Here is a 26,565-nt window from a genome sequence, read left to right as displayed (position 1 = left end):
GGCAGCACTCGGTCGAAAAGGACGCCACTCTGGCATGCATTTAGTGCTGCTGCTGTAGCTGCCGTGAGCGGTGGCGAATGGACAGCCAGCGGCGCAGCACCGCAGCCAATAGTAGCCTCCTCGCGCGCATCCGCCCGCTCCTGCCGGCGTCTCGCAAAACATCCGCTTCTTCTCTCTCTTATTTTATCTCTCTCCCACGTCGAATTCCGCCGGCTCCCAGTCGTCCATAATAGTTGCTCTAAGCAAATGCAGTCAACAAACGTCGTCGACTTCCGAGGCATGCATGCATGCAGGTCCGTTATTATCTGGCATATATCACGGGTTGTTTAGCTGTACTGTTGAATACAGTAAGTATGTGCATCGATCAGTGTTGCATCCATCGTGTTCCCCTTGTCCGGTCCGTTGCTCCAAATAATTCCTCCTTCCCCATGTACACTACTATCCGCGATGCAGCACGGCAGCAGCCAGCAGGGGACCCTTGCTTGATATGAGCTGAGCTGATCTCTCCTCACTCCTCTGCAACTTTCCCCTTGGATACTTCCTCCCGGCCTGCTCAACTACAGTATCCTGCTGCGTACCTGCCCCATGTGACACACCGTGCACCGTGTCTCCCGTCCCAACCAGCTGCGTGCTATATATTTGTACACATATGTAGCAATAGTAGTAGCATGTTTGTCTTCTCTTGTTTAGAGCTACATGCCATGCTTTGGTTTAGATTGGACAGTCTCAAATATACCTCACTGACTAGCTTTTCTGTATTGTTGGTTAGCCAACGACTAGGTTTCTACTTGTAGGCTTTATTTCCTAGCTACATTATTATCCTTTGAATATATAATCAATTTATTTTATGGACTTATGTGTAATATGCATGTTCAATAGGAATATTACATGCAGATTAAAGTGACAATATGTTATAGATCGTCAGCTGCTGATGAGCTCTTAATCTTTGCTGTCTATTCTAATATGTTAATAGATTAGTTGCTGATCTTAAAAAAAAAACTAGCGTTCTTTTAGTAGAGATGTCATGTTTGGTTTTCACTAGAACATTCTAGAATGCGTCTTTAAGCTCCGCATGAAGTACTAAATGAAGTTTATTTGTCAAATCTCTTCAGGTTTGAGTGTAATTTTTCGCGAGAATCTAATGACGGTAATTAATTGATGATTGGCAACAGTGATGCTACAGTAACCATCCTCTAATCACGCGGTCAAAGACCTCATTAGATTCTTCAGATTCCTAGCGCAGCCGTTGTAAAGTTGGCTTTATAAATTATCTTTATTTGACACTCCTAATTAGTGGTCAAAGTGTGTTCGCTCTTCTATAAACAAAACAAATCGGGCTGAAGTGCGCCAGCTTTTGCTGGTACTATACCATACCCATGCATGCATTCCGGGACCAAGTAAACGCATGCATGTGTATCCATCCATATATATAGGGTGTGTTTAGTTTCATTTGAAGTACTAAATGAAGTCTATTTGTAAAATTTTTTGCATAGATGGGTTGTAAATCGCGAGACGAATCTAATGATGCTAATTAATCCATGATTAATTAATAATTAGTGGATGGTTACTGTAGCATCACTGTTGCAAAATCATGGATTAAGTAGACTCATTAGAATCGTCTCGCGATTTACAGCCCATTCATGCAAAAAGTTTTGTAAATAGACTTCATTTAGTACTTCAAATTAGCAAGATTCATTTTCACTTTAATGCGTTTACGGCTTTTTTGCGTTTACATGTAAAAAACTAAACAGAGCCATATATGCCTAGCTGTCTCATCTCGTGTCCAATCATAATGTGACCACGCTCGTCATTCATGGAGTACTATTCACCTATCACCTATCACATCAAATCTTTTGTCTTATACATGGAGTACTAAATATAGGTAAATAAAAAAACTAATTGCATAGTTTTAATGTACAGACGAATTTTTTGAGCCTAGTTAGTCTATGATAGGACAATATTTACCACAAACAAACGAAAAGTGTTACAATATACTACAATATCCGATGTGACTCTTTTTACATTTTTTTGCGGATATAAACACAGCCTAGAAGTAGTGGATCGAGAGAGGTTAATAATGTTTGTCCTCTCCTGTCTCCTTGTATGAAAAATGTCACATCTCGGACATGCTGTTGAAATCGACATGGCATGCATTATTGCTTCTTTTACCAAGCTGGTATCAACATACTGGGAGATACTCCGTAGGTAGGCATCCATGATAAAAGCGGAGCCAACAATTCAGACAACCAGTAAAAAGATTGAAAGTTCGATCAGCTGGTAGTTTAATTTGCATTGGAGCACATACTGCTTCCGACGTTCAAGGCATTGTTACATTATTCAAACTTTATTAATTTCCAAAGTTTTACATCAATATGATACACGACCTAATCTAAAGAAATTCCCAGCCTTTGTGAAAGCTATAAGTTCTTCTCAAAATTTGCAGCGACGGAGCCGCGGCGAGGTACGGGCGCCGGCGGGGAGCGCCGGAGCAACCAGATGAAGCAACTCTGCACACCGGGCTACGGGCCTCAGCGAGCTAATGGGCTCAGGGAGCTGGGCCTTCATTTGGCGCGGCCCAAACCAACAATTTCCCGCTCCAGGCCGCCGGGTCCCATCTCAGCCGCACAGATGCCATCCTACGGTTGAAAATCACTTGAGGCCGGACGGTAATTGAAATACCGTCCGCCTCTTGGTCGGCGAACCAAACACCGTCCAGCCCCATGCCCCCATGTCAGCCGCGGACGCCGGCGCACGCGGTCGGCACGGCCCGACAACGGCCCCGCGCCGGCGTGTCGTCCTCCTCCGGCGCACGGCTCGCCGATATCCATCCCTTCCGCTTATTTCCATCGCCGCAGGCGCTCTATCGCAGCAAGGAACCAGGGACGATGGGTGCTGCGCTGGCGTGACTGCCAGCGTGCGTCGCCGTGGCGAGAAGCCGCGCAACCGATGAGGAAGAGTGCGCGCCGCCATGGATACGCAGCCTTAGCTCTCTGCCGAACGGCCAGCTTCGTGATGCCATGGCAGGAACCTGGTACGCGTGTTCTGCGACGGCCGGAACGCGCGTCAGATCTCCTCTCCGGCGAGACAAGCAAGCGACGGGTGTGACGGCCTCCTCGCCGGCCGCCGCCTTGCCTGGCGCGAGCTGGAACGATCACCGTCACGCACCGTGCGTGTCACGCGCGCGGCGTTCAGCAGGCTAGCAACCATGAAGATGACTTGTTCTCCAGGCTAATTAATATGGAATTCAAAGAACTGCCAGCGATGGCGTTTCCAATGGTATTCCCAGTCCTCTCTCTAGCTCCAGCTCCCCATCCCAATGCTATTCCTACGGATATGATCTGGCCGTGGCGGCCTCCCCGCCGCGGGCACGCCGCCGTCGCCGCCATAGCCCCCCAGCTCCCCTGAAACCGCCCCGGCAGACGGCCTCGCGTACGACTGCACCACCAGCACCGACGCCACCGTCTGGAAGTCCCTCGACGCCAGCAGGTCCCCGATCGGCCCCAGCTCCGGGCACTCGGTCCACTCCGCCATCCCCGCCGTCAGCGCCGGGAGCCCCGGCACCTTCCCCACCACGAACAGGTCCTTCCCCAGCGCCTCCACCTCCTGGATCTGCGCCACCATCTCGCTCGCGTTGAACACGCCCCGTTCCCGGTACTCCACGCCCGCGCCGCCGCCGCCGCCGGCGCTCATGCTGTTGGCCCGGTCCAGGAACTCCCGCAGGCACGCGTCGTCGGCCTTGCGCTCCTTGAGCGCGTCGAACTGATCGGCGCCTCCCATGAAGCCCCCGCCGCCCTTCTGGACGAAGCGGAGCACCGTCAGGTCGATGGCCGGGTTGCACACCATGCGCGTCGCCAGAGCCACCGCCTCGCGGTCGTCGCGCCCGCCGAAGAAGAGCGCCGCCACGCGGCACCCGGCGCCGGGCACGCCGCCCAGGCCGCGGTCCACGAGGATGCCCACCGTGCACGGCGAGAAGCGCTGGATGTTCTGGTTGAGCGGCTGGATCGCCGGGTGGAACACCTCCAGGCCGCCGTCCACCGACCGGTGCTTGTGGAAGGGCAGCAGGATCAGCGCCGCGTGCCGGTCCTCGGCGGCGGCGGTCACGTCGTCGTGCATGGTCGCGTACGGCGACACGGCGGCCACCGTGCGCGCCGTGACGCCCGGCACGTTCTCCTCGTAGGCCAGGAAGGCGTGGGAGATGTGCTTGAACTGCAGCTCCACCTGGCTGCGCCCGTGCGTGGAGTGCTCGAAGGAGGACGACGGCGCGGAGGCGTTGATGAGGAGCAGGGCCGACGACCGGCCGGCGAACTCGATCAGGTGCAGGGCTTGGACCGCCACCGGCGAGCGGTCGGAGGGCGAGGCCACGTCGAGGAGGGTCAGCAGCGCGGGCACGTCGCGCGGCATGTGGACGCAGGCCAGCACACGGAACTCCGACTCGGGCTGCGCCCACGCGATGGTGCGCCGCTTGTAGAACACGAGCCGCCGCGCCGGCTTGACGACCATGGCCAGCAGCGGCGTCACCAGCGCCGTGATCAGCGCCGACATGAACACCAGAACCGTGAACGACTGGTCGCTCATGATCTGCATTGTTGAATCAATAGTCAATCGAAGTGAATGAACATGCAGTGAAAATAAATAAAAATCAGCAGAAAAAACACAGATTACCTTTTTGTTCTTTCCAATGTTGAGGATGACAAGCTCGATGACTCCCTTGGTGTTGAGCAGCAGCCCGATGGAAGTGCCATCGTGCAGCGGCATGCCAAACGCGCCGGCCACGGTGACCGCAGCGACAACCTTGAGGATCGCCGCGGCCAGTGCCGCCACCATCAACAGCACCGCAGCGCTCATGCTGGTGATCTTGGCGGTGTCCGTGCGGAGGCCGCTCATGGCGAAGAAGAGGGGCAGCAGCGTCCCCACCACAAAATCCTCCACCTTCTCCACGATCGCCACGCCGACCGGCCCGTTGGGCACGGCGAGGCCGAACACGAACGCGCCGAAGATGGCGTGCGTGCCCCCGGCGTCGGCCACGAGCGCCGCGACCATGACGCCGATGAGCACCGAGCACTCATGCAGCTCGGTGACCACCTCCCCCTCGGCGACACGCCCCGCCAGCCGCAGAAGCATCGGCCGGACGACGAGGTAGCTGGCGCCGACGATGAGGAAGCCCGAGGCGATGGTCCAGAAGCACGGGACCATGCCGTAGCGCACGTGCGCGAGCGCGGTGGCGACGGTGAGGCCGCCCCACGCGAAGGTGTCGTTGATGAGGGAGGCGGAGATGGAGAGCTGGCCGACGTCGGTGCCGGCGAGCTTGAGCTGGGCGATGTTGCGTGCGAGCACGGAGAAGGCAGTGGCGCAGAAGGTGGCGCCGAGGAAAACAGGGAAGGAGAGGGTGTTGAGGAACTGGTCCGCGGTCCTCCTTGTGCCGTCGGTGCTGACCGCGACGTAGCCGGTGGCGGCGCCGACGAGGAAGGGCGGGAACGCGGAGGCGGCGGCGAACCAGAAGCTCCGGCGGCCAGCGCGGAGCACGGTGTGGAGCTCGATCTCGACGCCGATGGTGAAGGTGTAGTAGATGAGGCCGAGGAGGGACATGGACTCGAGGATGAAGAGGCTGCGGATGGGGAAGGCGATGTCGGAGAAGTGGGGGATGCGGCCGAGCACGGAGGGCCCGAGGAGGAAGCCGGCGAGGATCTCGGCGATGTAGCGCGGGAGGCGGAGCGGGGTGAGCAGGAGCGCGACGGCGCGGGTGGTGGTGGTGATGAGGATGATCTGGAAGAGGAGCAGCGGGAGGGAGAAGTCGAGCGGGTTGTCCCCCGTCCAGATGCCGCTCATGGTGATCTTGCTGGGGTACAAGCACAGCAGGTCCGTCCTGTCCGACGACATGGTGTGCTTCCATAGCTCCTCCAGCGGGTCGCTCACCGCCGTCGACGCCATCTATCAGTAATCCGGCCTCCTCCTCCTCGTCGGCCCGTTCTCGATCAATTCGTCGCCGGCGATGACTAGCGATGATCGCTGGAGGCTGTCGTGCGGCAAGGGAAGGAGTGAGAGAATGAAGTGCGTGTGTGGGGTGAGGAGTGATCACAGGAAGCAGCAGCTATTTTCGTCCAACTGCATGGCATGCACTTGTGTACTAGTTGTGCTTACTTTTATTTTGTGGCTGTGAGCTCTGCACGGAACGAGCTCATTTTATTTCAGTATAAAAAGGGAAAAAAAAATCTAGTTTACCTTCTTGAACTATCACAAAAATCCGATTTTCAACATTCCAATACAAAATTGGCTAACATAGGCCATCTAGCTGTTAAAATCGAGCAAATTTGGTGCTTAGAAAAGGTGGTTTTGTATTTTTTAGAAGTTAAAACAATCTAATTAGATCCAAAAAAATCATAACAAATTCATTTAAATTAGAAAAATATGAAATTAGTACTAAACTTTTTCTAAAAATATAACATATCTATGATTGCTCTATTTGAATCTTATCTACTCAAAAATAATAGGCACAACTATAAGCAATGAAACACTATGAACATAAAAAACTGGATCCGGATAACCGACAAGTATAGTGCCAACAAATAGGTTACCTTTTAGAAAACTTTTGATAGTCATTTCATATTTTTTGATTTAAAATAAATTACTTATGATTTTGCAAGTTTTCTTTGCTTGTCCCTTCTTCGTGCATTAAGGCCGGCATGGCCCATGGATGATTTGGAAGGAAAGCTGACGGGCCGGCCTTCTCTCTCTGCATGTACTGAAAATTTGCCGATCCAGCCCATAACAAGATTTGGCTTGCTGCTTGTGTAAAAAAAAAAAAGATTTGGCTTGCTGCTTGCATTCTTGCCCGTGTCAAGCAGCAGTTTCCTCTAAAAAAAGAAAAAAAAAAGAGAAAAAGCAGCAACAGTTCTCCGCACCGCAGGCGGCAGGCTGACAGCCAGCGCCACCGCCCACCGGGCACCGGCTCGACGGTTTCAGCTCCACTGCGGCCAGCTTCTACGCGACTCCGCTCCCAGCCTCCAAGGCAGGCAAGGCAAGTGCTGGTCGCCCAACGCGGGGGACCGCCGCGCCGGCCGCTGGAGCTGGTAGAGAGGCTGGCGCGGGCCGCTGTGCAGCTGCTCGGCTAGGTGGTGAGGCCTCTTTCTCTTTGCCCTCCCTGCATAGTTGCATATGCTGGCGCAGCCTCACACTTGCATCTTGTGGGCCGGGATTTGACTCGGCTGGAGATTCTGGACTTGCAGCTTCTGTTGATCTGGTCAGTGGGGAATACTATTCTACAGTTACGCGCGTGCATTTCCAGTGACCCGTGATGAGGAACCGGTTCCAGTCCAGTAGACCTCTAGTACACGCTCATGATTCTGACCAGGTCCCTTTGCGCTCTTGAAGTTGAAACCCTCTAAAAAGAAAGGGGAATCTATAAACTGTAGATATCTCATATCCCATCTTTTGCAGTTAATGAATGGGGAAAAAGGGGGAACTGAAATTGGCCTCCCATCTGCAAGCCCTTTCGCAAAAGCTGGATGCTTTCTGAATGGAGGCATGGGTTAAGAATACCCCGGCCCTTTATTCTGCACTTTTTAGGTACATCTGAATTTTGCAATGCGAATTTAATTTTTTTACTCACTCCAAAGGCAAAACAAAGATGATAGCAAATGCATGGCAGCTCAACTACTTGTCCTGAAAGGAAAAGGGGGGATGATTTACCTCGGCACTCTGTCTCATGTAAGAAGCATCAAGTGTTATGATGTAGGATTCACAGTTATTTGCTAACCATATAGTAGATGCTGACAGCAGCAACATGCCAAATTATAGATAGGTTGCAAGACCCACCTAATCCAACATACCTGCTACATATTTCTTCGACATGCCGATTCTGTTTTTTTCTGTCGTTAGTAGATATCTTCCGCGGCTGATAGGATTGTCACTTCCCATTCTTAAGATAGTGACATGATTGAAATTTCCTTTCTTCTTTTACATGAGCAGAGAGGTCCTTCTCTCTCCTTCATTACAAATGGTTGCCCCTACATATTCTTCCTACTATTCTCAAGGAATCTATTCTGAGAACCTCTTCCCTCACTTTCCCTTTCACCCTTGAGAAGCAATCTCCAATTCATCGCCCTACTATTCTTTCATAAGACACAGGCCATCATCATACGAGATTGACAATAAGCAAGGACTAGCAAGAAGATGCTGAAGAAATTGTTGCCAAAGACTAAGAGCAAGAAGAAGAAGGAGGCAGCCTCCTCTGCGATACCCACGTTGGATCGGCTCCATGAGGTTTGGCATCCCCGTTGCACCAAATTCTTTGCTTGTCTCCCCTGTTCTTGTCTTCTTGATCTTTACTTTCGTTGTGCTTGTGTTTCTTCAATAGTATGTAGGAGTCCTATAAAGTTCATGGAGGTTTAATATTTTCTAAAGCAGAGAAGTTCTAGAAATGGAAACTGATTACCTGCAAAATATGTAAATAATTCTTTTTCTTAGAATGGTACCTCCATTGTTGCTCCCTTTCTTAAGAGTATGCCATTACTGTAACTTATTTTGTTGGCAAGAGAGGATTGGATTAGAGTGTGCAGTTCACGGAGTTCGTGTGTCATGAAACAAGCCTATCCATCTTCAGTTGAATGATTTAATTCAAACACGTGGGATTTCTGAATTCAATGGATTCCAGAAGATGTAGTGAAAGAAAATAATAGAAGATTAGAAATCTTCATGTTTGAAAAACAAAATAGAAGAAGTCCTTCTTGGCAAAAGCTGCTAGCCTGTCTTAATGTTGACCTTCAGGTAGGATGTGTACAGAAGAATATAATCAGCTAAATTCTAGATGGTCAACTTTATTTTCAATCCTATGAATGAAAATTTGTTCAGCAATCAGCACTTGTCAATTTTGAGGACTTAGTATAGTATTTGATGTCGACACTATGGATGTATCTGTTTTGCGATCATGCCCCTCAATCTGCATCGTAAGTGATTGTTAACAGATCAACAAATTATGTTTGTGGTGCCGAGGTATTAACTTGCTGCCTTACATTTACCTTTCACAATGGTGTATTTTTACTGTTCATGTGGATAGACTCTAGAGATGCTGGAGAAGAAAGAGCGTTTCCTTCAGAAGAAGTGTTCTGCTGAAATCGAAAAGGCTAAGGATTATACAAAATCGAAGAACAAGAATGGTAAGAAATCATTACTTTGGAGAAAAGACATCTGTCAGTCTTACGTTTTGTTACTTGTGAGAATTTTTCATGCATAATTGTTAAACTTGCAAATTTGTTTGCTTGCTGATTTTTCAAGAGCTTGCATGTCTAGACACAATTCCCAGACTACGACTTAGTCACTCTAGCGAAAAAAAATCTTGAACTTGTGATGCTCTATACTTTTTAGTAACTTTTTACGTATATATGAAATTACTTGTTGTCTGTTGCAGCTGCAATTCAGTGTCTAAAGAAAAAGAAGCTGTACGAGACACAAATTGAACAGCTATCAAATTTTCAATTGCGAGTTCATGACCAGGTAATGAAAATTTAAACATTTAAAATTTCAACCTTGAATCTTTGTAGTACATCTCAGAGCTTCTAAAAGGTTGAAATGGACTGATAGGAAATTAATTTTGTAGATTATAATGCTTGAAAGTGCAAAGGCAACTACCGATACTGTTGATGCTTTGCGCTCTGGATCATCTGCTGTCAAAGCTATTCAGCAATCACTGTAAGATTCCATTTTCCTTCTCATTTTCACTAAAATGGCTAATTAAGCTGTAGTTCACCATCTGAAAAGGCTACAATTTTCTACGTCTCTCTCGTAATACAATGAAGATATATTCTCGATCTAACTATTATGTCCAAGGTAGCTTAGTGCCTTTTGTTAGGAAGTTTGTGCACATTCTGAAGTTAACTAAATTCTTGTATTACTGGGTCTTATGTAGGCTATGCATATATTAAAATGTTGTAATAATTGGTACATGGGTGAACTGGTTATGGTAATTCTCGTGCAGGTACATCGATGACATTGAGAACGCCATTGATGCGGCAAACGAACAGACAGAAAATATGAGGCAGATACAAGAGGCACTTGCAACACCAGTTGGCGCTTCTGCTGATTTTGACGAGGTACTGATTCTCTTGTTTGGTAAAAAGGCGCACTTGCGCAAAACAGGGTCAACCCATAACATGAGCAAACATTTTTCAAAATACGTGGAAATCATTCTGTTTAATAATATCTGAAAACAGGATGAGCTAGAAGCAGAGCTGGAAGATCTGGAGGAGGAAGAGCTCGAGGAAGAGGAGTTGCCTGCACCTCCAGCGAGGATATCTGCGCATGTGGAACCATTAGCAAAGCAAACATCATCTTCTATGCAGAGCAGTGATTTGAGTGAACTGACCAAACTTCAGGCAGAGATGGCACTTTAGCTGTAGCTTCTAGCTTTGGGAGGGATTGGCCCGACATTGCGATCCCTCTGTTGCTGATACGAACATGTGGTGGTCTGAATAGTCCGTCCTTGGCATCATCTGGTGACGCGTATCCAAGATTCAAGACGCAGTCAATCTTGCCGAGCCGTTAAATGCTGTGGACATCTGTCCGTCAAGCTTTGACCCCAACGTTCAACTCTTATTTCATCGGATATACTAGTATATACCATGGATGATGGCACGTGTACATTTGGTTTTTTTTTGAAGAAATGTGTACATTTGATTTGAGCCTTGGACTTGGACCATGTGAAACCAAACAAATAGGGTACAAATACACAATTTCTTTTCAGCAAAATTGGTTGTGATGTGTGTGCATATCATCGACGTGTTGTATAGGCATACTGTATGTGTCTCGTCTTGGTAGTTTGGACGGCTCCATTTAAGACCGTCACAATCCATGACACGTGGGCTCATGTCCTCTTCATCTTGCTCGCACCAACTGACATCCTGGTCCCACATGACAGCCGCCTCAAACACCCCTCTTCCCCGGAGGCACAAGAACATTCGTCCTCCCTCCTCCGGTTCGCCGCCGCCACCGGCGCTCTCCCTCCCCCCTTCACTTCACCTCACCCCCCATGGCTATAGTCCCTCCACCCGCACACCCTCGTCATCCCTAACCCTAGATCCCACCCCCACTCTCACACCTCCATCACAAACACAGACCGCACTACGCCACTCCTACCGTGCCCCTCCAATCTCCTCCGTCCGTCTCCATGGAGGCGGGCAACGGCACCGGCTGCAGCGCCCGTACGCTGGCGGCGTGCGTCATTGGCGGCATCGTGCTGGGCGCATCCGTGCTCGCGCTCCACCTCGCGGGGCCCGTGTCCCTTCCGTCCCTGCTGCCGCTCGACGCGGTCAGGCGCCGGCTCCGCCGCCGCCGCCGCCCCGTGCGCGTCTACATGGACGGCTGCTTCGACATGATGCACTACGGACACTGCAACGCGCTGCGCCAGGCGCGCGCCCTCGGGGACGAGCTCATCGTCGGCGTCATCAGCGACGAAGAGATCAAGGCAAACAAAGGGCCGCCTGTTACGCCCCTCCACGAGAGGTGCTTTCCCAGCCTTCAATTTCGCATCACGCTATCATTTCTTTTAATCTCTGATGTAATTCTAGCATACGGTTGCGTGACACAGGTTTCTAAAGTAACGTTTTTTTTTCTTTAGTTACCTGTTCACAACATCAATTTCAGCAGTTCATTTCTCTTTGGGAATTTCAGCAGTGTAAGAGTTACTGGGCAATCTATTCCCAAAAAAAAAACTACTTTGCTTTATTGTAGATTAAAAAAACTGTCTTGGATCGATCACCACCAAGAGGGAACAATCCTGAGGGTTTAATGTGATCTTGTGGTAGTTTGACACTTTATGCATATATAAATACCCATCAAATGATCATTTTTTATCTCAACTTTTATATTGTGTTCTTCCTTTATTTATGACCTGGCTGTATGGAGATTTATGCGTTTCTGTGGTGTTATGTTTCTGATTCTTTGGATGTGTCAGGGTGTATCAAGTATGTTGCTCCTGTTTCCTATATATTCTATATAAGTTTCTGATCGTTCTTTGTATATACAGAATGATAATGGTCAGTGCTGTGAAATGGGTGGATGATATCATTCCAGATGCACCTTATGCCATAACCGAAGAATTCATGAACAAGCTATTCACTGAGTACAACATAGATTACATTATCCATGGTGACGATCCTTGCTTGCTACCCGATGGCACTGATGCATATGCCCTTGCCAAAAAGGCTGGCCGATATAAGCAGATTAAAAGAACAGAGGGAGTGTCAACAACAGACATTGTTGGTACTAATTTCACTTTAGTTTTTCTTTTCTTTTCAGTTTCTATGTAAACTTTGGTTTGCTAATAATGATATCCAAATCTGAAACAGAGAATATCTAGGATCTAACCCTCAGTTGCTAGTTATTATGGACTGAACCTCACAGCTGTACCTTGATGTTGCTATTGATTCTAGATCTACAGAAAACTTCTTTTGTCAACAACTGTACTGCTCAATAGATTTCCTCAGCTGATTTGTCCATATGAAACCATGTGAACCTAGTTTCATATGAAATGTTTAAGCGATAAGCAGTCCACTGCTGTTCTTGTTCCCATCACAGCATGAACAATAGATCTTCTGTTTCTGTTATACCATTTCTAGTGAATACACCCTTTTTGGTGGTGAAAAGGCTTCTCATGTTGATTAAGTGCTGCTTCATGATAGGACGGATGCTTCTTTGTGTTAGAGAGAGATCATCTTCGGATGCCCACAATCACTCTTCGCTACAAAGACAATTCAGTAGTGGACATGGTCAGAAAGTTGATGATAGTGGATCTGGAAGTGGAACTAGAGTATCTCATTTCCTTCCTACATCTAGGCGAATAGTTCAGTTCTCAAACAGCAGGGTATGACTTTACAGTTTCACACGTATTGATACTTCTGGTTTTTGAATAGTCTTCTGCTGATGAATTAATATAACTTTTCTGTACCTTTTGTTACCTTATTATTATTATTACAAGAACTGATAACCAAAATTGCTTGTTGGAGATCTTATTTGTCAATAGTGTTATTGTATCCTGGAAGTATATCAGTGGGAATAGAAGCTGCTAAGTCCTTGAGTTGTCAGAAAAATTCATATGGTTGGGTGCCCAACTGTTCATTAGATGCATTTGGAAACTGTTCATTAAATGAATGTGAAATTTAGTTCAGCATAGTATACTTCCATTTATTGGAATCTCGAAATGATTGATTTAATTTACTTCATACAACTATTATTCTAGACATGAATTTGGAATATGGCCATTTTTTCTTCTGTTGAATTGTAGACTCTCCCGATGCAGGGTCCAGGTCCAGATTCTCGGATAGTTTACATTGATGGTGCATTTGATCTTTTCCACGCCGGACATGTTGAGGTAAATAAGAATTTCCTTCCTACATGCCACACCACCCCAAAGGAGGAAAAGAAAGAAAGGGGAGAAAATCATAACATCAGCTAATAAGTCAGCTTATAGAAATACAGGTGGCTGTTTATGTGAATGTTGGCTGTACTTTTGTTGTGCCTTTTCTGTTTTTGCATTTCAACAGACTGATTTAACCTTCCAAAACATAGTTATTCAGACATTCTTGTATTTATAGTTTCTTCCATGTAGATATTGCGACTTGCTCGGGAACTTGGAGACTTTTTGCTTGTGGGTATTCACACTGATCAGACCATAAGGTAATATGATGGTCGCATCTTTATTCTCCTTATCTTTACAAGTTAAGATGATCAAGTTAATTCAGTTCTGCAGGAGTCCTTGTTCATTACATCTAAACGATCCCTTAGACATGGCATTCAGGCTAATTTTCTGTTGTGTTTACTACACTTGGCAGTTCAACGCGAGGAAGACATCGCCCTATCATGAATCTCCATGAAAGAAGTTTGAGTGTTTTGGCTTGTCGTTATGTTGATGAGGTGATCATTGGAGCTCCATGGGATGTTTCAAAAGACATGGTGAGTTTTCAGTGATGACAATATAAAAACATAGAATGCATGATGCAACTGTTTGTAGTTGTTTCTTGTATGTGGTTCTCTTAAGACATCAGACAGTGCATTTGCTGTAAGATCTGTAACATTCTGTTTACTTTAACCCATTGAAAATCCCATTCCACCTTGCATACTGACATGCTCTTATCCATGGATTAGCCTCATGAGCATGTTTAAATAAAAGAAAAACTTATGTATATCTTTGTGTACAAATTCTAGCTTGGATGCAAACTAGGTTGTGTTTAAATAACAGATAGTACAAATTCTAGCTTGGTTGTAAACTAGCTTAGCTTAACTGGCCCAGACATGCATTAAGAGTTTGTGCACCAGAAGTCCTGAACAGATGTCCTCAGTGTCGCCATTTTATCTGAAGTCCAAATTGCTGCACCAAATCACCAAGTATAAGGTGCATACCATTCACATAATTTTGAATGTTAACAGTTGAGATTTCTTATGTAGTATTGACCAAGGATCTGAAAATGACAATCTGCTCAGCTTTTGTTATCGTTATCAGATTATGTGTTTTTCCAGAGCTATCTAACTTTCTTGTTTTGGGTTCAGATTACCACATTCAATATTTCGTTGGTTGTTCATGGAACAATTGCTGAGAATATGGACTACGCAAAGGTAATCAAGTTGTTATTTTATTTGAATATGCACATCTTAGCACAAAATAATTGTCAATTGTGCATGTATCAGGATGATTCAAATCCATATGCTGTTCCCATGGCTATGGGTATTTACCATAGGCTTGAGAGCCCTTTGGATATCACTACAAGTACTATTATAAGGAGGATTGTTGCTAACCATGAAGCTTACCAGGTATAACTAACGTGATCAGATATTCAGATGGCTATGGGCCTTCTGTATGCAGCATGCAGACAGTAGTGCAGTACATATTCTCAGTAACTTGCATGTTATTTGGTTTTATCCTGTTTATATCAATGGCGTGCATTGAGAGCTACTGTTTACTGATTTTAAAAGTGCTGATGTGGTATTGCTCAAGTTAAGCTTCTTGCATGTGTACATTAAATGCTGACTGTTTCCTTGGGACCAATGACCAATCCTCCCCCCTTATATTACGTTTGGCAATGTGTTCTTTAATTTCTGGTGGTTGTGGTTCAGTTATTCTGGTCCATGAATCTGGTGTGGTTTACATTCATTTTTTGCTTTTTGCAGAAACGGAATGAGAAGAAGGAAGCCAGTGAGAAGAAGTACTACGAGGGTAAAAGCTTTGTCAATGGGGAGTAAGTTACAACTAGACATAGGAAGGTGGATCAGTGGATGAAGATTGTTGCCTAGATGATTTGAGATTCCAAGCCTCCTTCACAAAGGCAACAGATGCAGAGTCTTACCTAGCATGTTTGATGTTTTGCTAACGTAGCTTAGGAAGCATCATGTGCAACATTGATGAGGGATTACCAGAGGCGATTGCTTGGGCTAGTCTACCATCATTTCCCCAGTGTCTCCAGCTATCTGTATATGCACCGTTGAGTTGTCGTTTCTGGTTGAGTTCCATTTGAGAGTTGAGACCTGTAGGTTTCAGAAGTGCAGTATGAATGTTGCCCTGATAAACTGTGCGCTGCAGATGATCCTGTATGCGCATCTGAATGCAGTCCTGTGGCAAGTGCGGCCGAGTTTTGTTGTGTTGTTGAAATGAACGAACATGGAACGTCTATTGTCCTTGCCTTGAGCCATGCTAGCTGCTTTGTCGTCTGAAATTCCACTCCAATGACGACGCCTTGTGCAATTGTGTACTGTTATGGTCTCTTTGCAGCTTGAATTCCAGCGCACGCGATGATCTATCTCGATGACCCAACTTGCATTGGTGTCTTCGTGTCTCTCGTCCGCAAACAAGTTTCTGAATTCTGATTGTAAAGGCCTATGATAATCTGCTCCATCACGTGATCCCGGCCGGACACTAATAATATGTGATCATGCGTACTTGGAGCCTTGGAGCTGGCTTCAAAATTCACAGAAAAAAATGTTCTGCTTCTGGGTGTCATTTTCGCTCACCATAAATTAGTACCATAATCACATTCTGAGCTCTTGTGCGTGATTTTGTGATACTGTGCTATAGTCTAAATGTACTGAAAATTTATACCAGAGCTTGGTGGAAACGTCGTAATCGATTGGCTTGGTTAAAACGTCATAATGTATCCTTACCTTTTTTTTTGGGTACTTCAGTGACCAAGAAAACCTCATCACATGACCCTGGAAGTGGAATCTAATAATTGGCTACTGGCTGAGTATGAATGGAAAAAAAATCAGCATGACGTTCCGCCTAACATCTCAATATAGCTGGTTTGAGAATCTAGATTGCCTGAGCACGTATTTCATTAAGAGAGAAGGTTTGAGAATCCAGATCAAAATTGCTTAGTCAAAATGTCATTTTCAGTCACTATATACATATATACTATCATAATCACATAATAATTCTTAGTTCCCTCGAGCCATGGTCATCGTCGCCATCATCACTCGCATTACGTGGTGTCGCATGTGAGGTGGAGAAGATGGCCAGATGTTAATCCTTATATTAGAAAATAAAGTGTGTTTGCTTTATTTATTTCCCGGGGGTTGGTAATGAGGGGAGGGGGGGGGGGGGGGTTATATCATCTGATCCAAAAGTTTGTTCATGGAAAGCACAAAAAGCAGATAGAACCTCAGCAACGACCAAACAAGTGTCACCATTTCAGTCATTGATGTATCTAACTAATCTGACTCATAGGATGGCAGCTAGCTAGTCGATCAGTGCCCAACTTTATCCTCTCATATCCAAATGATGCTTTTAATTGGTGGATAGTCATTTGCAAGGAAAATGTCAAGAACAAAAAGGACGGATCAAGGTTCACCTACATACCCAAATGATCACCATGCACGTATTCGTCTTGGCAAGCTCAGAATCTTTTTGGGTTATCACTGCGTGTCGAGTTCCAAGGGTATATTCTCCTCTACTATATATATGTTGCCGTCTTCTCTTCTCTTCTAAATTCTGACCAAATATTTTCCCAAAAGAAAAGAAATGAAATTGTGATCAAATGGTAGGTGCGCATCCAAATGAACTGGAATGATGATGCAGTTGCAGACGTATAAAGCTTTGGTGGTTTTGGGCGTTTGATTATCACATAGCAGCTGCGTACCAATGCAATTGTCATTATATTAAAGCTGACATGCAACGTGAATGTTCTGGTAACATCATAAAATCTTTATAGTTTGATGATGTCCATGTGTTGCCTGGTGAGATGCGCCACACAAAGAGCACTATATTCCCTTTACTACTGACAGAGAAATGTCAATCGCTTTCATTAACTGGCACGCACAACTGCACTAGCAAAACATCTATCTGCTCGGTGTATTGCTCGATGGATGACCGTGCACACAACTTTCTTCAACACCCAAACTTTTCTCTTTTCTTTTTTTCCCTTTCCAATAAGAGTGATCGATTAGCTGTGTTTCGACTCGGCCCCTTGTTGATAAAAGTTTATGACATTTTTGGATTATCTTGGAGTTCTAGAAGTTTTATGCATGTAGCAGTCTAGTTTTTAATTTTGGCGCAGAAAGCAGGCACGCACCATGTCTAGTGCTGATATCGCTCTGTTCAGCTGGCAGTCAGCAATACTTTTCTCTCACATTAAATCAGCATCAGCCACCAGCCAGCCAGTAATACTTTTCTCTGATAATAAATCTGCACCAACTACCAGCCACAACCAGCTGAACAGAGCGATGTCTTTCTATATCCAAAGGCACCATGTTCGCCAACCGGATCGATGGGGCCCTTAAAACACTCTGAATGAGACGGCCATAAGTTTTCGTTTTTTATCTCGAATACAAAGGAGAGTTGCGTATCATTGTATTAAATAGAAAGTGAAAAAAAATTCAATCATAGGCTTTTTATTTGATTTTTACTTGCTTGTTCGATTGTTTTCTAGGTAAAATATTGCAATTTGGACACCTGCTTATGATATAACTAATTAGTGTTTCATTTATAATAGTTAAGGGTAATATTGTAATATTCTAGTATCTATAATAGTCAAGGGTAGTATTGTAATATTCTAGTGTCTAGGGTTTAGGTGCTCTCATGTATATATATCCCCATTTAGAGTCTCTCCTTCCTTCTCTTCTTCCTAACAGCATGATGCACCCAATTTGTGAAATCTACTTTTAAAAGCTCTAGCGGATCTAAAAAGCTAGCTTTTACAATCTCACAAGCTGCCTCTCTAAAACTTTTACTAGTTTTTGCATTGTGATGTTTTAGTCGATCCATGCGCGCAGGCCAGCTTTTTGGTCCAACATTTACCAACTACGACTCAGCTTTTTCATAATTTGAGTGGATTCAAACAGAAACAGGGATAAGTATACGGTCCATGTATATATCAAGCTCAGTCATTTGATTTTACAGTTACAGGGGCTCGTCGCTTTGTGCTAAACCATTTTTCAGTAATGTACCAACACAACAATCCGTCCTTGTGTTATTATAAAGCCAAAAGCTGCTAGCGTCTTCCTCTTTCTTCCATTCCCACGCCAAACTGAAAACCACAGACCATGGCTCATCATCTCCGTGTCATCTCCCTCACCGGCTTCACCATCGTCCTCTCCCTCGCCCTCCTCTTCACCTCCCTGCAAGCTCAAGGTACGTAGTATCATCCATGGATCGATGGATTCCATGCATGTTTTCTATCGTGGGATCATGCTCTTGATTCAGTTGTGATCCCCTGGTGGGCAGGATCCAGCAACTTGGGCGAGGAGAAACGACAGTCATGGGTGAGTACTACGTCCCCGTGCGGAGCGTGGTGTACCGGTCGCGGTCGGTGGCGCTGCCGGCGGCGGCGGCGACGACGTCGACGGAGGCGGTGGGGTACGAGCCGTTCGAGGTGTGCGAGGGGTGCCGGTGCTGCTCGACGTCCAACACGAGCAGCTGCGTGGACACGAGCTGCTGCTACTCCATCGACTGCAACCTCCCGGGGAAGCCCTTCGGCACCTGCGCTTTCACGCCCCAAACCTGCGGATGCGGCGGCACCGGCAACTGCACCCAGCCCTCCTGATGATCCTTGCTTTCCTGATGATTTCCCCATTCATCACTAATCTTCTCGTCTCACACAACATAAGTGTGCTACTGATGAAGTGCTGATCAGTTCAATCCAAATTGTAACGGTTTGGTTTGACGATGATGCAACTGCAAACGTAGTATTGTAACACCCCAGGTGTTAATCACCTGTAGTTATGGTTAATTGTGTATTTGATATCGTTGTTAACACTAACCTTGCATGCATAAAATCTTTTAATTACATTTTTGCTAGTTGTTAACACATGAAATGATGACTAGTTTTCAAATTCAATGTAAAATGCTTTGAAAATAACTTTTAAATTCTTGCTCAATTGAACTTTTACTTAAAAACAAAGTTGTAGAGTTTTAAATGGTGAACAACTTTCATGTTGGTGGTTTTTCAAGTTGCCATGCAAAAACTTGAGAAGAATTTGCATTTTTGAAAAGGGCCATATTTTGAATTTTGCAAGAGTTTATTTTTTTAAAGTAGGCTTCAAATGAAAAAGTGCCTGAAACGAAAGTTGTAGATCTCGAAATTTTAAGCAAGTTTGGTATTCACAAGTTTTTCAATTGAGACCATAAAATAGGAGAAAGATTGAGTTTACAAAATGAAATTTTGAACTTCAGTATAATTACAAAACTGCCATTGCACCATCTCGTCTCTTTCCTCTCTCTGTCTCACGCCGTGAAGGCACCGCGCGCCGCCGTTCTCGACGTTTGTGTCCACGCGTCGCGTGCGCCGGCGATCCTCGTCCTCTGCACGCCATCCTTATCCGCTCGCGACGCCAATCCTCGTTTCCCCCTCCCCTTCTTCTTCCTCGCGCGCGGGGGTCAAGCTGAGCGTCAGCAGAGCCGTCGCCGGCGTCGATTCCGGCCGCCCCTCACCATCCCACCTCGATTCCCTGCGCCCAGAGCCGCACAACGTCACCCCGCACCTCCTCCGCTCCTTCCCCGAACCCATTTGAGCTTTCCTCGGCCGAATCGACCACCTCCCCGCCGGCTGCCATTGATGGCCGCTCGGACCTCCGCCCCTTCCGTCGAGCTCCACCTTCCGGCCCTCCTCCGTCCGATTCGAGTGCGCGGTGAGCTTTCCCACGCTCCTCTCATCCTCCCCGGCCCCTTTCCTCTTCAACTCCGGCGCCATGCTGCCCGGAACGCCGCCGCGCCGCCGTGGTCGCCGGGCTATGCCGCCGGCTGCTCCTGCGCGGGCCCGGGCTCCCCCGCCGCGCGCCTCGGGGCCGCAGGGCTTCCCTGGCCGCCGTGCTGCCCTGCTCCGCCGCCGCCTTGGTCCATCGCCGGCGAGACAGGCACGCCACGCCGCCGTCCATGGCCCTGGTGGCCATGGCGTGGCTGTGCTGCCGTGCGGCTACTGTAGTTTTGTCAAATGAATTTATTTCATTTCATGTGAACTTTGAAAATTCGTAACAATTCAAAGAAAAATCAGAAAAATACAAACTCAATTGTTTTGGATTCCTTGTAACAAAATCTACAAGTTTCTTTACATGCACTTTCTTATTTAAGCATTAGTTTTTGTTCTATATTAAATGCAAGTTTATTAGAGCTTTAATTAGATCTCTAGTTCTATACACTGCATGGCTGCCATTTTTGGTCAGTGTGTTGCACGCTAGATTATTAGACTTGCGTAAAAGTTTCATGGACATTTGACATGCCTAGCTATCAGTTTAGTTAAAACTTGCTTTATGCCTTGTATATTTTAGTTTTGTTTGTACATACTGCTTAACTTTGTTTCATGAGCTAAAACTGTTACAGTACCTTTAAATCCCTGTTCCGCTAGGCGGCGACTAGACGGTGCCCAGGCGCGCTTAGTCGCTAGGCGACGGCCATCGCCTGGCCTAGGGGGGTAGGCAGCAGTCTGGGCGCGAGGCGGAGCTAGGCGGCGCGAGGCGGCGATTAGGCGGAGCGGAGGCGGCGCGGAGGCGCGCGAGGCGGTGCCGAGGCGGACGCGCGCGAGGCGGCGCCGAGGCGGACGCGCTGTCGATTCCCGCGAAAACTTTGGCCCCGCGGCGCGAGCGCGCTCGATTTCCCGCGCGGAAGCAGATGGGGCGGCCCGGCGTGCGCGCAACTGGATTTGGCGGCGCGAAATCGAGAAAGGATAAGGGGGAGAGAAGAACGACGGCCGCGACTTGCCGCCTGGAAGCTCCTCGTCCCCGACGGCGCTAGCTGCTCCTCTCCCTTGCACCGCTGGCTGCTTCCCCCGCTCGTCCTCAACGTGAGTTGCCTTCCCCCTGCCTGCAGCTTCCACTTCCCTGCTCGTCTCCCCTATCCCGCCGGCTGCTCCCCTACCTGCTCCTCTGCTTTCCCCTCCTGTGCCGGCTCTGCTCCTCCCCGCCTGAAGGTCCACCCGCCGGCGCTGCTCCTCCTCGCCTGGGAAGTTCCACCCGCCGGCGCTGCTCCTCCAAGCCTGGAAGCTCCGCCGGCCGCACTGCTCCTCGAACCTCGTCCCCGCTGCTGCGCTGCACTGCTCCAGCCTCCAAGTCTGCAAGGTCCTCACCGCCGACGGCCTCATCCTGCTCCAAGGTCAGTCCCCTCCCCTGCTCCAAGGTCAGTCCCCTCCCCTGCTCCAAGATGTGTGGTTGCCCGCAGCGGTAGGCTATCGTTGCTGCCAGTCGTCTCTGATTTTTTTTGTGAAACCGGTAGGTTGAGTGCTGGTTCCAATACTAGTTCATTCGGTTACCATCATTCAATTGTTGCAGAATTTGACTGGCTTTTGAGAATGCATTGAGTAGCTTTGGGTACTGAAAGCTTGATTTAGCTTTTGATGGTTCACAATTCGTATCTGTTGGATGTAGTCCCTGTGTTTAGTACTCAATGTCAGTCTTTTTGTTTCAGTTAGCAGAGTCTGATAGTTAGCAGTCTGTCTCCATCCAATCCATCCATGTGAGTACACTACACACTTATTCAGCAAGCTAAGTCAGGCATGGAGAACTGCTAATATCCAGTACACTTGAAATTAGACTGCTAATATGCTTTTTTAGAGTAGAACTGAATGAGTAGTGAGCAGGCATGGACTAAATGTTCTAGGAGAGATTGGCTTGTTAGTCTTTATTTTCTAGTACTAGGATGAATAAGCATATTAGCAGGCATGGATTTATTTGAGTTATTTCAATGCATGCCCATTGCCTAATTGTACGATGCCGACATCAGAGAATGAACAAGTTGATGGAGCCAGCACTGAGGCAGTGAATCTGCTGAAAAGGAACTCAGATGATGTTGGATGGGAGTATGGTGTTCTTGTTGATGCTAACAACAAGGACAAGGTCAGGTGCAACCTTTGTAATAAGGAGATGAGGGGAGGGATTTATAGGCTGAAGCAGCATTTGGCTCGTGAAGGAAAGAATATGACTAAATGTCCAACTAGAACACAGCAGGCTTCGGAGGCTAAAGCAAAGTGCAAGAAAGCACTAGAAGATGCAAAAAGGAAGAGGGAGGAGAAGACTATCCGTGAGCTAGAATTTAGAGCGGAAGTGGATGTGTCTAGGGTTGGAGAGTTAGAGGAAGTCACTTGTGTTGGTAGTTCACAGCCTCACAAATTAGGACCTATTGACAAATAGACACGTGCTATTGATCCTAAAGCTACCAAGACTGAGTCTTTAAAGCAACAGTAGCTGAACAAAGAACTTTGGAAAGAAAGATCAAATGAGGTGTACAAGTATATTGCAAGATGGGTCTATAATCATGGTAAATTACTACCATACTAATCTGTATTTGCATTTTAAAATTCATTAGCTGTTGTTATTCCTGTACTGAACACAAATTTGGCTTCTTTTTTTTATACATTTGCAGCAATACCTTTCAATGCATGTGACAATGATGACTTCAAGCAAATGTGTGAAGCAATTGGACAGTTTGGACCTGGATTTCAGCCTCCAAGTGATGATTTACTGCGAGAGAAATTGCTGGAACAAGAATATGCAAGAACCAAGAGTTTGATGCAGGAACGTCAAGCTGAGAAGTTGAAAAATGGGTGCTCTGTTATGACCGATGCTTGGTCAGATAGGAAGAGGAGAAGCATAATGAATCTGTGCACTAATTGTGCTGAAGGAACTGAATTCATCAGCTCAAAAGAGATGTCAGATGTGTCACACACAAGTGAAGTCATCTTTGAACTAGTGGACAAAGCAATTGAAGACTTGGGTCCAGAAAATGTAGTGCAAGTAGTGACCGACAATGCCTCCAACAACATGGGAGCAAAGAAGCTATTGCTTCAGAAGAGACCACAGATATTTTGGACATCTTGTGCAGCTCACACAATCAACTTGATGCTCCAAGAAATTGGCAACATGCCTCGGTTCAATAAAGTGATTGACCAAGCAAAGGCATTTATCATATTTGTCTATGGCCACACAAGAACATTGGACTGCTTGAGATACTTCACGGAGGGGAAAGAGGTAGTGAGGGCAGGAGTGATTAGGTTTGCTTCAAACTTTCTCACTTTGAACAGCATGCTAGAGAAGAAGGACCAGCTAAGAAAATGGTGGTTCATACTAGGTGGGACTCATTGAAGGATGTGAAATCAAAGAAAGGAAAAGATGCCACAGCAACTATATTGAGTCCAACCTTTTGGAAGGAAGTGAAGCTAATATTGGCTGTTTTTGAGCCATTGTTCAAAGTCCTCCGTTTGGCTGATGGGGATGTGAAGGCATCCATGGGTTTCATTTATGGAGAACTACTAAAGGCAAAGAGAGAGATCAAAGAGGTCTTTGGCAATAATGAGACTCGATTCAAGGATGTACTAGCTGTTATTGAGAAGAAGATGAAGGGAAGACTTGATTCTCCATTGCATTTGACAGCTTATTTGCTCAATCCACACTATAGCTTTACTAACCCATCAATCTTTGATGAGCCCAAAATGAATGAAGCATTTATAGCTTGTGTTGAGCAATTTTATTATCATGACGAGGACAAGCAAGATCAAGCTGCCAACATTGAATTGAAAAAGTTTCAAAATAGAGAAGGAGCATTTAGCAAGAAGCTAGCAAGGACTTTTGAAAACTTTGATTACAATTCAGGTAGAGGTGTTAAGTAACAAATACATGGCTGTTTGCTATTTTCTAACATGGATGTTTGTTGTTTTCTAACTAATAGGGGTATTTTTCTTTTATTTCAGCCTCATGGTGGAGGTTGTATGGAAGCCACACACCAGCTTTACAGAAGATGGCTACAAGGATCTTATCTTTGACATCAAGTGCTTCTGGTTGTGAAAGAAATTGGAGCGGGTTTGAAGGGGTTAGTACCTATCTATTATGAACATTTCAGCAGCATTATAATTAAATTGCACAACTGAAAATGCTCTTATTTTTAATTTATAGATACACACTAAGAAGAGGAATAGACTTACTACAGCCCGCTTCGAAAAGTTGGTCTATATTCAATTCAACAACAGGCTGCTTAGTAAGAGAAAAGATCAAGACAAAGAAGACCACTGATGTTCTCTTGTCTAGTGATACAACTGAAGTTCAAGATTTTCTCCAAGAGGGTGGAGATGATTGCGCATTAGTTGTCTTTAGAGATGAGGAAGATGAGGATGAGATGGAAGGTACAGGGATACCTTGGGTTGTTATTGGAGAGGCAGTGGGAGCAGAAGAGCAGCTTGAGCGGCGTAGAAGTGGTAGAGTGAGGCAGGCAAGGGAGCTCTATGAAGGAGAAGAGTTTTTGTCTGAAGAAGAAGAGTATGAGTCTGATGAGGATGAGGATGAGTGAGGGAGGCAAGGGAGCTCTTATGAACCGCCGTTGTGTGCTATGTTGTGTGCTATGTGACTGTGTGAACCCTTGAGGGGTATGAACTATTTGCTTGTGCTTGTGTTTGTGTTGTATGAACTGCTGTTGTAGTGTTGTGACGTCCTTTATTTATAAATTGTGTTGTGCACTTGTACTGCTGGCTGCTGCTATGTGCTTGTGTTTATGCTTTAAAATTTCTAATTATTAGCTGCTGATACATTATGCTCATAGATTGGAGGTGGCTGAAATGATTGAATCTATTGACTATTTAGTATTTACAAGATGTCAAAATGTGATGCAGGACAGCAGGAGGAAGGAACATGCAAGATTAAGCCACCAAGTTATCAGGTATGTCTACTGACCCTATCTTTTATTTACTGTAGCCTATATATATTCAGCATTTTTTGCTATATATACATTATATAATATATATATATATATATATATATATATATATATATATATATATATATATATATATATATATATATATATAAGTTGTATGGCAAAACACCAAAACGCCTAGCAGCGCCTAGGCGCAATTACTCTCGACTAGTCTCTAGGCTGAGGGTCATTGCCTAGATTGCGCCTAGCGCCTAGCGGAACAGGGCTTTAAATTGGTGCCTAGTTGCTGTACAAAAAGTTTAGTAATTTTTTTAGATAACTAGAACGAGAAAAATGAATCTTGTTAAATACAACTATAACTTGCTATATTTATCATGCTCTGTATGTTCCTGTTTTAATTTTGAAAATTTTTTACTGTAAGCTCATCTTAGGATAGCCAGCACTCAGTTAAAAGTTTATTACCAGCACCTGCATAGTTTGGCCTGTGCAAGTCAATTTGTTTTCTTGCAGTGGTTGTGTAAAATGTTTTTCCTGCTTTTTCTACTTCTTGAAACTTACTGAATTTTTTTCTTTTACAGTAGGTTGTTAGCTAAGTTATGCTTGCTGTGTAAAAATTTCGTGACCAGAGGCTAAGTGTAACCTTACTTGGCTATTTATGCATATTTTAACTAGTTTTTGTTGATTTGTTTGTCTTGTTTAAATAACTGGGTTTTGAAAACCACACATAGTTCTTTTTATGAACTAAAACATGTTAGATTCTACTCTATAAACGGTTTCCCATTAAAACCGAGTTGATAATGCTGTACCACTTAACCTGATTTGTTGGATTACAACACTATAGTGTTTTAATCTTAACTTGTTATCATCATCCACTCATGCATGTGCATTTCATATAGACACGACTACTCTCACCGATGGTACGTACGAGCTGGTGCCTGAAGCGGAAGAAGGTCCCGGAAAAGCTCAAGTGAACTTTGCCGACGCCGTCGAGAACCCGAACCCGACTCCAGAAGCCTCGAAAACTAACTGAGCTCAAGAAGGCAAGCCCCAGAGCATAACTCCTAATTTGAGTATTCAATGTTTATTTAAGTATTGGTGCATTTATATTTTTAGGAGTTGTATGGAACCCTAGTATGCATGTTTCTCTCTGGTACCTATGAGTCTATACTAGTATACATGTGTCGTTAGTATTGCCATGCTTAACTAGGATCCGGTAGAAGTCGAGTGATTGCTGTCACTCGCGAGCTATAGGTTTTTGTTACTTATGGAAAAGTGGCTTGAGAATGAATCTGTGAGTAAAGAAAAATGGAGATCGGGCGGAGAGGAATTGGATTACGGATATGGAATGCTTGGAAAGTGGACCTCCGCCTGTGTCGATTGAGGACCGTACCGTTGTTGGTCCTGATGACCGAGGATTGAACAGTACTAACCACGTACCGGAAGTAGGAGGTAGTCGAAACCGG

The 26,565-nt window shown here is 45.8% G+C and overlaps 5 protein-coding genes across 15 annotated transcripts in view; 4 read left to right on the top strand and 1 right to left on the bottom strand.

Annotated features, from left to right (window-relative positions):
• Positions 1–3,197: 3,197 nt before the first annotated feature.
• Positions 3,198–6,886, bottom strand: LOC120663424 (cation/H(+) antiporter 15-like). The gene is made up of 2 exons (XM_039942236.1): positions 4,663–6,886; positions 3,198–4,578 (listed from the first exon to the last, which is right to left on the bottom strand). The coding sequence occupies exons 1-2, from the start codon at positions 5,926–5,928 to the stop codon at positions 3,295–3,297; spliced, it is 2,550 nt and encodes an 849-aa protein (XP_039798170.1). The 5' UTR covers positions 5,929–6,886; the 3' UTR covers positions 3,198–3,294.
• LOC120663427 (vacuolar protein sorting-associated protein 32 homolog 2-like) lies at positions 6,879–10,721 on the top strand. Of its 4 annotated transcripts, XM_039942239.1 has the most exons (9): positions 6,964–7,112; positions 7,224–7,348; positions 7,435–7,563; positions 8,119–8,259; positions 9,053–9,152; positions 9,404–9,489; positions 9,593–9,684; positions 9,971–10,085; positions 10,206–10,719. In XM_039942239.1, the coding sequence occupies exons 4-9, from the start codon at positions 8,170–8,172 to the stop codon at positions 10,383–10,385; spliced, it is 663 nt and encodes a 220-aa protein (XP_039798173.1). In that variant the 5' UTR covers positions 6,964–7,112; positions 7,224–7,348; positions 7,435–7,563; positions 8,119–8,169; the 3' UTR covers positions 10,386–10,719. The 4 variants fall into 4 exon arrangements, with proteins under 4 accessions (XP_039798174.1, XP_039798175.1, XP_039798173.1 ...); XM_039942238.1 differs by having other exon boundaries at positions 7,224–7,563; XM_039942240.1 differs by lacking the exons at positions 7,224–7,348; positions 7,435–7,563 and having other exon boundaries at positions 6,879–7,112; positions 10,206–10,721.
• Positions 10,722–10,920: 199 nt separating this feature from the next.
• On the top strand, positions 10,921–15,700 carry LOC120663425 (ethanolamine-phosphate cytidylyltransferase-like). Its single transcript, XM_039942237.1, has 9 exons — positions 10,921–11,493; positions 12,017–12,252; positions 12,672–12,853; positions 13,289–13,360; positions 13,598–13,665; positions 13,821–13,941; positions 14,536–14,601; positions 14,674–14,796; positions 15,154–15,700. The coding sequence occupies exons 1-9, from the start codon at positions 11,159–11,161 to the stop codon at positions 15,223–15,225; spliced, it is 1,275 nt and encodes a 424-aa protein (XP_039798171.1). The 5' UTR covers positions 10,921–11,158; the 3' UTR covers positions 15,226–15,700.
• Positions 15,701–18,300: 2,600 nt separating this feature from the next.
• On the top strand, positions 18,301–19,156 carry LOC120663423. 2 transcript variants are annotated; one of them, XM_039942235.1, is made up of 2 exons: positions 18,301–18,604; positions 18,677–19,156. In XM_039942235.1, the coding sequence occupies exon 2, from the start codon at positions 18,732–18,734 to the stop codon at positions 19,014–19,016; it is 285 nt and encodes a 94-aa protein (XP_039798169.1). In that variant the 5' UTR covers positions 18,301–18,604; positions 18,677–18,731; the 3' UTR covers positions 19,017–19,156. The 2 variants fall into 2 exon arrangements, with proteins under 2 accessions (XP_039798169.1, XP_039798168.1); XM_039942234.1 differs by having other exon boundaries at positions 18,386–18,604; positions 18,698–19,156.
• Positions 19,157–19,755: 599 nt separating this feature from the next.
• LOC120663422 (protein LURP-one-related 5-like) overlaps positions 19,756–26,565 on the top strand; it is a 34,350-nt gene continuing 27,540 nt past the window's right edge. Inside the window, exons 1-4 of one of the 7 annotated variants that reach the window (XR_005670505.1) lie at positions 20,991–21,556; positions 21,869–22,717; positions 22,823–24,265; positions 24,349–24,914. Coding sequence is in view for 1 of the 7 variants with exons in the window: in XM_039942228.1 (XP_039798162.1) it covers positions 20,028–20,100; positions 22,823–23,541 (792 nt within the window). In the remaining 6 variants the exon portion in view is untranslated. Of the gene's footprint in view, positions 20,101–20,982; positions 21,557–21,577; positions 22,718–22,822; positions 24,266–24,348; positions 24,915–25,013; positions 25,106–25,998; positions 26,143–26,565 lie in introns of those variants that run through there. The other 6 variants (XM_039942231.1, XR_005670504.1, XM_039942232.1 and 3 more) reach the window with 6 other exon arrangements.

This window comes from Panicum virgatum, chromosome 3N, assembly GCF_016808335.1.
Source record: "Panicum virgatum strain AP13 chromosome 3N, P.virgatum_v5, whole genome shotgun sequence".
Lineage (NCBI taxonomy): Eukaryota > Viridiplantae > Streptophyta > Magnoliopsida > Poales > Poaceae > Panicum > Panicum virgatum.
This window is presented reverse-complemented; position numbering and strand designations above follow the sequence as displayed.

Bases quoted from the DNA above. Each gene is read 5' to 3' on its own strand.
- LOC120663423 (XM_039942235.1), top strand. From the start codon at position 18,732: ATGGGTGAGTACTACGTCCCCGTGCGGAGCGTGGTGTACCGGTCGCGG.
- LOC120663427 (XM_039942240.1), top strand. From the start codon at position 8,170: ATGCTGAAGAAATTGTTGCCAAAGACTAAGAGCAAGAAGAAGAAGGAG. The intron at 8,260-9,052 runs GTTTGGCATCCC...TCATGTGGATAG, and splicing joins CGTTGGATCGGCTCCATGAG to ACTCTAGAGATGCTGGAGAA. The intron at 9,490-9,592 runs GTAATGAAAATT...TTAATTTTGTAG, and splicing joins AATTGCGAGTTCATGACCAG to ATTATAATGCTTGAAAGTGC.
- LOC120663425 (XM_039942237.1), top strand. From the start codon at position 11,159: ATGGAGGCGGGCAACGGCACCGGCTGCAGCGCCCGTACGCTGGCGGCG. The intron at 12,854-13,288 runs GTATGACTTTAC...CTCCCGATGCAG, and splicing joins TTCAGTTCTCAAACAGCAGG to GGTCCAGGTCCAGATTCTCG. The intron at 14,602-14,673 runs GTAATCAAGTTG...TGCATGTATCAG, and splicing joins AGAATATGGACTACGCAAAG to GATGATTCAAATCCATATGC.
- LOC120663424 (XM_039942236.1), bottom strand. From the start codon at position 5,928: ATGGCGTCGACGGCGGTGAGCGACCCGCTGGAGGAGCTATGGAAGCAC. The intron at 4,579-4,662 runs GTAATCTGTGTT...TCAACAATGCAG, and splicing joins ACATTGGAAAGAACAAAAAG to ATCATGAGCGACCAGTCGTT.